Source organism: Diprion similis, chromosome 10 (assembly GCF_021155765.1).
Source record: "Diprion similis isolate iyDipSimi1 chromosome 10, iyDipSimi1.1, whole genome shotgun sequence".
NCBI classification, from domain to species: domain Eukaryota; kingdom Metazoa; phylum Arthropoda; class Insecta; order Hymenoptera; family Diprionidae; genus Diprion; species Diprion similis.
The window spans coordinates 8,261,517-8,274,219 of NC_060114.1; the positions used below are offsets into that span (position 1 = coordinate 8,261,517).

Consider the following 12,703-nt stretch of genomic DNA (forward strand, 5'->3'; position numbering starts at 1 on the left):
TGGCAACCGCAAACCCTTTACACATGTGCCTGTATCCCGGGATATACCGAACGACCGCGTGTAGAAATCCTAACCTAACTTACGAGGGTGTGATTTGAGACCAATAGCGACACGGAGTTGTTTGAGGTGTCCAGAAGCGCCAGGGAACCGTCGTCCGCTTGGAAGACAAACTTGTCGTGCGACAACCAGGCTGGCGGTAGACGGTGTGGCGTCAGATCACCACGCAGGCACTCTTCTAGTGTCAAACGCTTCCCGCTCCAGTAGAGAAGCTCGTCAACGTACCTAGTTTGTTTAAGAAGAAGAAGAAGAAAAAAAACTCAATTATACCATCGCGGAGTGACGAGAGTCTAGAATTGGTTATCAGAAGTCTTGATTCTTCCGTTAAAACTTCTGCCAATGGTCTTCCAAGACCAACGAACACTCTCTTCGCATTGTGGCTTTAAAACTGAATGCGTGATTCAACACCACCGCCTTGATAATTTTCTAACACATGGAATTACAAGGTCTATTTGGCTCACCCGAGGAGGTAAATGGCGGTTACGATGCCTGCTATGACGAAGCCGATAACCAGAAGAGAGAAAACGATGCTCCTCCAGTTGTGCCCACCCTCGGCGTAAGTCAGGTCCTGAAACATGGTCAGATTCCTAGAGGAAGAAAAAGGCGTAATATCTTCACCCCGGGACTGTCCGGCTTCGGACGGTCCACGAGGAGCTCAAGATCGAGTTAAAGCTTTGCTAGGCATCGAGCATGCAGATATCGAACGAAAACGACGCGGAGTTCTACCAACGTGAGTGAAATATTCCCGCCAAAGTCGAAACACGGATTATCATTACCATCCTAGTAGAAGTTTTCTCAAGGTGCAGACATCCTAAGAACTCGTTCCATGCATTTTTCGTGCTTGTGTCGAGGGTGATATATATATATATATATATGTACTCTGGTTAATTCAGTTTAGCAACAATTTTCTCACTGTCTCAAGTTCAAATATTGTTCATTCGCTTTGATGATCAGACGATGTATGAACACTAACTTTAACAAGTCAATTGAAAAACGCCAACAACGCGTGTTCACGATACGATAGAACCGAATGTTGGTTCAAAACTGACGTTAGTGGTCGGTGGGTACATCTGGAGATACTCTACAATGAGCTTCGGTGGTGGGAAAGAGTGCGAAACGCGCTTTTTTTGTTTTTTTTTTTTGTTTATTCCGTTCTACGAAGTAACTGACGGGTATTGTACACGTTGTTTTCTTATTTCCAATCGCGTTGCTCTAATTTGTACTATTTATTATTATTATTATACGTATATATTTTTTTCCCGGTATTGATACCACGCGAAATCTTTGATCGACGCGAATTGTAAACCTCACTACTCGGTCGTTAAGTTAAAAAAAAAAAAAAAAAAAAAAACGTCTTTACGGTAGCCACAGTATACGCAGTTGATAGAGTTGGCTCTGGTACTGTTCTACGACGATGTTTATTCAGCGAGATGTATACGTTGAATAGTTCTAAAAATATTTTAAGACGCCTCGAACGTTGAAGTCGAATTCTTTATTTCAAGGCTCGAACGAAACCGTTCTCACTATTATCGTCGGGTCTAGAAAAATAATGTCAATTACCGACAGCCCGCAGATTGGCAAAGTCAAAATATTAGGCATCAAATCTCACCCTTGTCGTCGGTGTGATTGATGCTCGTGAGTCGTCAAGAAGGAAACGAAGCAAAATCGAAGGACGAGACAAAAAATCAAGAACGGAATTAAGAAAAACGTTCAAGTTCACTGATGAAGATCTGGCATGCCGCTTTTCTTGTGGCACACGCTGAAATCATATCTTCGCGTTTTATTTCTCAAGCTCATCTTTTACACGAATATATATATATATATGTATACACACACGCACATACACACACAGTGACTTGAACCTTGAATCGAAGTTACAAATTGACAAATGATTGACTTCCTCTGGAAGTAACGATCTCTGATTGGCCAGCATCAGACGCGGTAATCGTTTTCCAACGACTTGTTTATCACCCTTTAAATATTGCACCCTCCTTCAACCTCTTTTTTTTAAATTTATTTTTCACTTCTGCCATGCCATACCAGTGTTTTCTGCTCACGATATTCTTATTATATTTCTCTTTCTCCTTATTATTGTTCTCAATCTCCTTTATTCTGAACTAAAATTTCACTCCGACTATTGGATTTTCTAAATGAAAAAAAAGAAAGAAAAAAAAAAAAAAATGATCCTCACTCACAAACTTGATTTTCGTGACAAGCTAAGATACTTTTTCCTCTTGTTAATTCTAATCAGATCATGACAGACATATATACAAAGCTGGGCGGATTGACACCTCCAGTTGGAAACCGTACGCTGCAAGGTCACACCTGACAAACTAAACAAACACGCCTAACATTCTCTAGAATACCGAATAAGAGACCAATCGAAATCGGAGAAGGTCAATTGATATTTACAAAAATCAGCCTCTTACCTACCCAGTTGCAGACGGCGTTGCAAAAGGCCATTCTGCAAGCCAACGACGGATATGAATATGGCGTGACTTCTGAAGTACAGAGGTGATGCTATGTTTGGCTTTCCAACGGAAAAAGGGAAACTTTTTCACCCTCACTTTGGCGATCGAGGACGCGATTCTGTCAGTCTGGTCTGTGACTACGCTGTGGTCTGCAGCTAAACTGGACTGGTGTTTATTTGCTCGTCCCACCCACGAGAATGGGAGTGTAGGAGGAGGAGGAGAAGGAGAAGTAGGAGGACGCTGTTGCTGCCAGGTGGTAATCGAGTTACGAATTTGCGTCGTGTGCCTGCGAGGAACTCCACCACGACTAGATCCACGAGGCAACCTAGTCTGCACCAGTCGATTATCCCAGGAATGAATTTGCGCCACGTTTGAATATAGAACTATACCAGAGTGACAAAAGGATCAAAAGGTGAGATAAGGAAGAGCTGTGATATTTACTTCTTTTCGTCAATTGCTTTCAAGGATCGTTAAAGCGTCAAACTCGAAAAGACTCCTCAACTCTGTCGCAAAATGCAGGTCCTGAAGCCTCAGCCTCGGGATGATCATTCGAAACAGTTATAAACGAGGTATTGGCTACACCCTCTGTTCAAAAGACTCCCTTTATATTCTCTGGCCGGTTTTGAACGACCGACACTTTCTTTTTCTCCTATTCACTCGACGCTCGGTCTCACCGCGACGCAAACCCTCGCAACCAAAAGCTCCACGCTATGGTTTATCCGCAGTGTCGTTCGCCAGTATCGATTCCGTGCATTAGACCAGCGCGAGGACGGATTTGCCTCAGTCTCATACTCTCTTCCCTGCATACCATCTTGACAACCTTTTGTTTAATATTCAGCGCAATTATTGATTGACAATTTAATCTGCTTTCCCGTTTTCCATTCAGGAGTATCTGTATCGTATTTTAATCCGCAGACCTGTATTATCGATAATCATCGTGATTCAACATTATGTGTTCCAAATTTTTCGAATTGCTTATTTTTGAACTTCACAAAATCATCGTCATTCAAATTATTCATCTTCTTTCTTATAGTCATTTTCTTTTATCCATACGAACTCGCTCAAAATGATCAGTAAACAAAGAAGTTCTTTCAGTCATTGTATAATTTGGTTTAAACATCTGTTTCTTTTTTCTTTCTCATCTCATCTCTTTCTTGCGTCGTTTTTCACTCGATCCTCTTCAACTTACGTGCAAGTTCTCAGAGCACTAATCAGTAATAGATAGCAATTTTCGATTGTTTTCAAAAGGTTGGTAAAACAGTCTTTTGTCGGGTTCTTCATATTCGCTCTCATCACAGTTTAATCTTTCTCCTAAGAATTTGAATTCTCTTGAAACGAAGTAAAATCCACCAAAATGTTGCTCGGACAAATCCTCGAACCGGTTTTTCAAGACCAAGTGGACCAATTCAAGGTTCTTCATCTTGGTGATCGTAATTGAACTGCTACTGAACTTACTGTCAAATCATCGATTTTTTTAACGACGTATGAGTGATCGTCTTGATTAGATAAAGACACGTACAAACACACACGCACATACACGAGCAATTGGTGTCAAACAGTGCTTGGTTACGGTGAGTGGGAGGTGCGAGCATGCCCTGATTGATATGTAAGTACAATCTGTGAGTGCGTGAACCAGGATTTACCGAACATACGAAACACTGACGACCGTAACGAGTGAACGAACGAATATAACGACGAAACACCGAGAAGAGAAAAGCCGGCGATTGATTACCTCTTTTACCTGGGCAGACTTTGACCGGGGATCGGCGACCTGGACGGTCTCGTCGGGAGGTAGCCGCCAGGAGTTCCTCTCGACGTTGACGCTGGCGTTCATAGCGTCTGCCTCATTCAGTTACGAGCCACCTTCGTTCAGGGCTCGCGTTATCGGCTCCCCAGGGTAACCCCTGGGCCACTCCTGGGGCCGAGGGGAAGCCCTCCGATCCACAGCTCTGCACCTTGAACCAAAACGAGACAAACGGTTTTCACATATGGATAGAGTGCTCTTCGTCTTCTTCGTCAATCGCAAGGAGGATTTCCTTTAGATTCCTGCGACATGTTGCAGTGCATCAAGAAACATTACGTACACATGTGTTTTCGAATATATGAATAAAATCAATTTTACAATATTCACTACCATAAGACATTAATATGGGCGCTGTTTTTACTTCCAGGGATTTCATTCCTTATTTTGTTAAGGATAACCTTAGGGGTGGTTTTTACCCCTTAAATGGTTTTTGATGTCCTATAATAACATATCAGAGGATTAGAAAATCTGTGAAGTATATATATCGGGTATGATTTTCTCTGTGGTTTCCAATCCTCACAATGGTTATTCGAAGTAAGTGGGAATACATCTATATCTATCGTTCTATAGATTTTCTCCCAGAATTAGTCCAGGCCTACAGAAGCTGTATATAACTTATAATACTACCCGCAGCCAGTAGAGGCTTGAGACTTGCTCCAGAAATCCAGGGCTCTATACATTCTCTGTCTCTCTTTCTCTCACAGTCAAGCAGTAGATATCCCGAGTTTTTTAACCAGGGGTACGAAGCGCTTGAAAAACATTTTCGAGTTTTCTCGTTTTACTCTGTTTTTATTTGTTTTAATTTTTACTTTTAGATGGAGATAAAGAGAAAGACAGAAAGAGAGAGAGAGAGAGAGAGAGTTAAGGCGTTGTTGTGACAAAATGTTGCTCTTCACCGGTGGCGAAACATCAGATGAGAAAATAATTGAAATTCCAGTTAGTCTATACAGTTGCGACTTGTGTTATGTGCGTACACCCACGCCGTAAACATAAAATAAAAGCCTCGTGACACGTGCTCATAAAAAAATCCATCCTCTTCCATTCTCGAATGCGACCATATAATGTCCGTGTATACGCACATCGCAGTACCTACGATATCTGACGATATTGAGAAAACCCTACGTCCCTTTGGTTAAGTATCCCTATACAGCATATCCGCGGCGTAAAATATCTACAGGCTACAATATAAATTTTATAAATGTTTATATTAGCATACACTGACGTGTAGTGACCTGCGGTTAGCATTCGTTAATGCTTGGTCTAGTGCGTTCGAACAAGTATGTGGAATAAAAAAAATTTAAACCAAATTTGGATTCCTGTGGTATCATTGATTCTCGTAATTTTCTATTACGCTTTTGCATTAGACGATGACGAGTGATTTTATCTGGTTTTAAGTGTAGGTCAACGGAGTGATTTCAAATGATTTAGTGTCGATCAGAAAGAAGCGCATATGTGCAAGGAAAAATAAATATAAAAACAAAATCAAGGAAAACGTTTCTCTTTCTAGTGGAAAAATATAAGAAGAAGAAGGAAATGTTTTTATTTGCTTATTACCCGTCTAAGAGAGTATTTGTTATATAGTTTTTTGATACGTAGAATTCGTCGGTTAAAATCAGTTTTATAGTTCCAAACCAACCATTGATTGGCCTTTAAAAACTCCGTGGGGATCTTTTACGATGATAAACAGGGCGGGTGAAATTTTTCTTTAAACTTGTTCCACGTATAATATCGTCAATTTTCTATCGCCCACGTTATTCATACCTATATTTGCGTCCGCGTGGATCAGATTTTTTCATCACCTTCTCCCCTCCCTCCCTCCCTTCCTCCCTCGCCACGCTCTTTTAACTAAAGCACATCCGCAGTATAATACTGTATAAGGCAAGCATGCGGAAGTAGCCGGTGAAAATTTACTTTCACGTGTGAGTTTTCGGGGGATGAGCTTCGATAATGAAGATTGATTTGGATGCGGCATATTCGTCGTCGTTCTAGCTCATGATCGTGACAGGAAAGTAAGAGGAAGCGGAAGAAAAAGGAGCAGATGAAGTATCGGGCAAATTCTCCAGACGGTATAAACCGAAGTGCAAGTTCCGTGTCCTATCTACCTATATTGCCAATCGATTCTTCATTATTGGAAGCTGCATTAGCAAGAACCGTATATATATAATTTGCAGAAGATATTTACACATTTATATATACACACATAAGTTGATGCTGTACATATGTAAGTACCAATGTGTACCTACTACTCAGACACAATCTGGTGATGAGAAAAAAATCAGTATGGATATATTCTATGAAACAACAAATCGATGCACAGTGATTGCATCTCAACAATTTTTTTCCTATGTTTTCATACGTCAAATTCTTTCGCCGTTGTTTAAACTACAATTAATTATCGTTATTGTGATTTATTGTCCGAGAACTTGTTATAAGTACTTACAGTGTGCATTCTATTATTATTAATTTCTCTGTGTCTCGTTGAGAAAACAAAAATAATAGAATCGAAATAGAAAAAAAAAAAAAATGTGAAAAGAAGATACGCCTTACGTAATATGTTTTGTCTTAGCCCCACGTCGTTGAGCACACATTACGTATCTATTCATACATATGTGGACGCTCGCTTAACCTAAAACAACAAAATACTCTCGCGTAGATAAAACAAATTCACCCTTTCCCCACGCATATTCCTCTCTTCTCTTCTATTCGCATTTTCTTTAAATCTATCCTGTTCTTTTTTTCTACCAATTTTTCACTCGTTTTCTCTCTACAGATATCACACATTTGTAAGTTGGTATACGTGTCTTGTATATAAGTAACAGCGATGTCGAGGAAGTGAAGAAAGAAGGAAATAATCGAATGAATGAAAAAAAAAAAAAACAAGACAAAAAATAAAAAATAGAAAAACACCGCGAAAGAATACAATACATGTACACAATAATATGTCCGCTTACACATTTTCGTTTGTCTTGCGGGGGAGAAGAATAATAATAAAAAAAAAAAAAAAAAAAAAAAAAAAAAAATGAAAAGTGAATCGTCGGACCGAATGATCCTTCGACAAAAAAAAGTTATAACCCGTGAATGAGATGTGCATAAAAGGTGTACGATTCCTTTAGTGGAGGTGGAAGTGTTTTGCCCCAGGTTACCATTTTTCTTCCAGGAATCCCATTTTGTTCTAGGATCCTATTTTGCAGCAGGTTTCCATTTTGCCTCAGGACGCTATCCCCCCTGCCCCTGAATATTATCAAATACTGTGCTTGTATATAAAAGTACGATTCGAAGTACGTAGAGGAACATGATAGATATTGGTTTTAAAATCACATGATCAATGCGGTGTTAAACTTTGACGAATTGATGACACCGAGGGAAGGGGGGAAGGGGGTGGTTATATTATTCGTACGCGCCGCAGGGGTCGTGGGGGAAGGTGCCTGGGATTCGCGGCGTGTAGCCGGTGCAGCGGCGACGGCGTCAGCATATTATAATATACCTATACTATGTAAATGTATACATATGTATGTATATGTATGTATATGTATATACATCTATTCACTCCACTGGCCGTGACGTCAGAGGTTCGAGGTGTGTTACGTCAGCGGCAGTGCGGCAGACCGGGTGGGCGGCCGTATAACAAGAGTTGGGAAGGGGATGAAAGCTGCGGGATGGGGACGAACAACCGGAACGGGGATAAAAGGCCGACGGGAGGGAGGCAGTCGCATCCAGTTCGGCAACCGCCGACAATTTCTTCGCTTTGCGCTGCGCACGTTACACGCATATTTTCCTCTACTGTACTTCCAACATTACTAAATACTTACAAATATATGCAATGACAGATTTTACGAAATATATAGTAGTTATAAAACGAAACTATAAAAATTTCAGAAGATAATAGAGATTTTCGAAAAAATTTTAAGAATCTTCCTTAAGTCCAATTCTTGGTCTTTGTTTAGTTTTTCTGTTCCGTAGCCGGTTCATACTTTTCTGGTCTTTTACCATAAAATTGATTCGTTTTTGTTCTACTTTGAACAAATTCATCGAAATTATACCAAAACTCTGAAAAAAAAATGTAGATTTTTTTTTCTGGGACACAACGGCCCTTTAAAAAAGGGTGAAAAAAATTGTTGGTAGCAATTTTTTTTTCTTTTTGGTTTTTTTAAGGTCCATTTTATCCAGGATATGGAGAATTGGCCTGAAACAGCCTGAGTGGATGAATCTCTAAATTTACAACAATGAAAAAAAAATTTAACAAAATTTCTGGAACCAATTTTTTTTTTTTTTGAGTAGTCCATTTTGCCCCAGATATCTCACATTGGCATAAAAATAAGTACATGCATGAAATTTACGATAATTTGGCAGAAAATAAAAAAAAAAAATTCCCTGGGCAAATTTTTGAGGGGAACCGTCGTGCCCCATCCTTCCCTACACATATTTTCTTTTCAGAGGGTGAGGAAAGCAAAGTTGGGTATTGCAATATTGGTCAAGATCTTTCAATCTAGTTGAACTCGGTTGTTCTTTGTATCTGTCGATCGAGTTTTTCGGCCAGATTTCACTTTTTGTTTCCTCGACTGTTTTGGTCCTTCCCTCTGTTTCCACCCTTCATCCGCCCCTGTATATGTACGTTGGTGCTCCGGAGGATCAAGAAAGACGCGAAAGCGACAGACAGCACGGCGTTTCTTACCCCGTGTGGCATAAATCAATATAGGTATAACCTATTTATACACAAATACACCGAACGACGACACTAGCCTTCCGTCCCTGTCTGTAGTCTTACGAAGTGAATTAAACAAACCCCGCATGAGCTTTTCGCGTTTTTACCTCGCCCTCGTTTTTCTTCCTGTTTCTCTTTTTGCGCGTTTTTCATCCGTTAGTTACATCATTTCTGCGTTTTTGCGCTTCTAGAGTTTCGCGTGTACGTTATTTGGTTTTCTGATTATTTCATTGTGTTTTCAGCAAGCATCCAGATTTTTATAGAAACTTACGATATGTAGGTATGCATTTTTATTTTACATTACACTTCTTTTCACTTGTGCATACTCTTCTTTGAAGAATTAATGAAGTTTGAAAATAATCCCCAAATATTAGAAAACAAAAACGAAAAAAATATTCATCAACAAATCGGAAACGTTCTCGAAAAATAGCATGAATCACACTTGAGATGGTTAAAATTGGATGACGGTGGAGTTAGCATGGAATGCCCTATAAATGCTCATAAGAAAGTTTCCTTAACTACAGCATTATACGTACTGCCTGGAGGTATTTATATTCTCGCTCAAAACACAACTCGCGAAGACAGTGCAAAGACAGCTTCTTCTTGCTGAATCTCTCCTTTCTCTCACCCTCTCTCTCCCTCTCTATTTCACTTGTATATTTAACGTTGAAACACTACTTAGACGTTATAACTGCAACTGATGAGACTTTATTCTGTTTCAGATCCCAGTTGCCGCTGCTACTGCCTCCTTATTTTACACAGTGAAAAGGGGAGATAAGGAGAAAGGAGAAAAGTATGTGTGTCTATGATCTATATATTTACACTCTAGTCTAGTCATGTAGTTTGCAGGATCGTTATACCAAACAAGATCGTCGTACTCTGATACCCGATCGTTACTTTGGATTGTTTTCCTCCATCTAGTTCTCCGCGTTATAGGCACACAATACACACCTATTCCTTGGCGGTTAGTTATACGTGTAACTAGTGACTGCAGCATCTGCTACGGCTGTACGGGTCCAATGGCCCGATACTTCACTTTCAGTGTTTTCCCAAGCTGTGCAACTCCGTCAACTATATACCACCAGGTCCTCTTCGAGGACAGGTTCAACACTCTATCAGTGTATACCTCCACGGTGCATCCTCTCGGTCATCACTTATGCATGGGTGAACTTTAACGATGGCAGCATTGGAAGACGTTAGTTGACGACGAAAGGTCTTACAGTCGTAAAGAATCCACCGTCGTAAAGGGTGACACTTTCGAAGATCACTCTGATGGGATGAATTCGTTCCGAATTACCCCTTCAATGGTAAATAAATTTGTAGGTTTGGTTTACCATTCAGCAAAACGTGCAGCCTAGAGGTTGACCATATTTAAATTAGAATGAGTTCTCGTGATGTTACTGAAAGTTATTTGACTTTTTTTGTTCTCAGATCACGGAATGCTCAGGAGCATGTGCATGAATGATCAATTCTAACCAAAATCCCGAATGCGCTTCACTCTTTCACCCAGAGATAAAGAAGAGCCAACGAAAGTATGAAGGGTCTAAAAAAGACCATTTAAACACATACGCAAATCATATGGTGGAAGGAACAAGGTGTACACAATATCAGAGTGGCGTAACGACGTTCTGGTGTGACTTCCGGGTTAAAGTAAGGTTTGAGCCTGGTCCTCTTCGGGTCGGTCCCGAATTAATTGCGCCGGCTTATGCCGGGGTGACGAACGTTGCTTCCATTTCGTGTCACGCAATGCGATATATGTATGTACGAACAGTTCCGTGTCTCAAAACAAGGATAGTGCTGCTTCAACGTTGCTTGGGCACGTGTGATGGTAAAACTGCAGGAAACACAGCCAGAGGGACTGGCTAACAGGTACCTAACTTAACTTCTGCAGTATTGTGTGTCACGTAGGCAGAGAGTCGACACTTGCATCGGACGTTCTGCCATCCACTGCATGCATGCACCAATGTAACAATGACGCTAAGTTGTGAACACTGCATCGTGCTGTTCATGCCAACGCCTCTTCCTTCTCCTTCTTCAGAGGCCTGCGCGTTTACCAGAGAACAAGGTACTGGATTCTTGTGCTTCTGCTCGCTCTTGTTTCCCATTCCTCTACTTTTCCATTCCACGGTTTCCCTCCGCTTCGTATCCTCATCTTTTTGGAAGAGATTCTTCTCGGTACGGTGCTGCAGCGGTGAGCCTCAAAGCCTCAGATACGTGCGAATTCCGCGCCCGACAGTAGGAGGCAAAACTTTCTCCGTATGCCTCACAATACCCACAACCCATGCCTATAACGTGCTTGATGCTTAGAGCGCTCAGGACTGTCTTGTTTGTTTTCCACGCTATTGTTTCACATTTCCATCTCTCAATCTCTCCCTGTTTCTCTTTCCAGTTTTCACCATCCTCCAGCCACTCCTCACTCGGCTATTGTTCCAGAATTGGGCAACTTTCGAGGATGGCTCGTGAAATGAGAAGCTTACTGCTGGTGACCGAGTTGGAGAAACCACTATGAAGGTATCTCAGAGTCCACAATTGACGTAATGTTTCAGACATTTTTTACACGAAAATTCAGAAGGACTTGACGAAGTTGCGCCATGTTGTCGATCAGATGAATGCTTTAAGTTCTCTTGAATGGTGAGAAATTGGCAAACACCAAATGCAAGAGAAGCGAATCTTCGCCAATCGATCTGGCGTCGCGAAGGCAAGCGATGATTACGTTTCACATCTTCATTCGAGTGCCTCTCGATGGTTCTAAGTCGAAATAGAGTGAATGGTCATAAAGCTGCCATAACAAGTTTGTTCAAACGTTCACTTGACCCATCAGAATCTGGCCACTTGTGTTCTACGACCATTCCACTTAGCTGCTGCATCTTCGAGTGGATTCAGCAATTTCAAGTCTGGAATTCCAATCCCATTTGCTAGGGTTGTGCGTGTTGCATTTCTCCCGAGTTGAATCTGCAGCCAGTTTGTAATCTTGGTCAACTTTTAGGGTTCGTAGCTTTGCGGATACCCTCTACATATCTACGTCAAAATTTTAGGTATTCGTCACCGCTTTGAACTATCAGAAAACTTTTGACATGCAGAAAACTTAACGCTGAGCTAAACTTTTTCAAGTCATTGCTTAAAACTTGATGCGAAGACATACGTGCAGACAATATATTTCAAGAATGATTACCGTGATAATAGTAATAAGGAAAGTAATGACGGGTAAGAGGTCATTTTCCACGTCATTTTACCACCTCGAGAATTAAGAGAGACAAGCTGAAGTCCCTTGCGGTGCGTACTATACTGCCAGATGAGATGGCGTGTTAAATACGAGGATGAGAGTGAGGATGAGGATGAAGAGGTGGAGGAACATGCTTCTCTCAAGCAGAGAATCTCGTCTCTAGCAACGGCCATAAATTATTCTCTCTGTATGCCATGTATCGTTTTCCAAAGTGAACATTTCTAACCGCGATCGATAATCTCGAAGTTTCTCCGCAAGTTTGGATATTTTTCACCAATTCAAATATTCATCAACTGACTATACTTTCCTCTTATTTTTCATTTGCTTTTTCTTTTTCGTGCAAAATTCTAACAAAAAAAAAAAAAAAAAAAAAAAAATTGGTGATATCGTACAAGTCGAAACACTTTGAAACCAGAAAAATATATATCATTGCAATTGTAACAGAA

General features: G+C 40.7%; 1 protein-coding gene across 4 annotated transcripts in view; it reads right to left on the reverse strand.

Annotated features, from left to right (window-relative positions):
* Positions 1-12,703, reverse strand: part of LOC124411024 (inactive dipeptidyl peptidase 10) — a 38,297-nt gene that overhangs the window by 5,823 nt on the left and 19,771 nt on the right. For 2 of the 4 annotated variants that reach the window (XM_046889844.1, XM_046889845.1), the window contains exons 2-4: positions 4,261-4,483; positions 519-625; positions 84-282 (exon numbers count right to left, since the gene is read on the reverse strand). In XM_046889844.1, the coding sequence (XP_046745800.1) occupies positions 84-282; positions 519-625; positions 4,261-4,362 (408 nt within the window). In that variant the 5' untranslated portion in view covers positions 4,363-4,483. Of the gene's footprint in view, positions 1-83; positions 283-518; positions 626-2,490; positions 2,707-4,260; positions 4,484-12,703 lie in introns of those variants that run through there. The other 2 variants (XM_046889846.1, XM_046889847.1) reach the window with 2 other exon arrangements.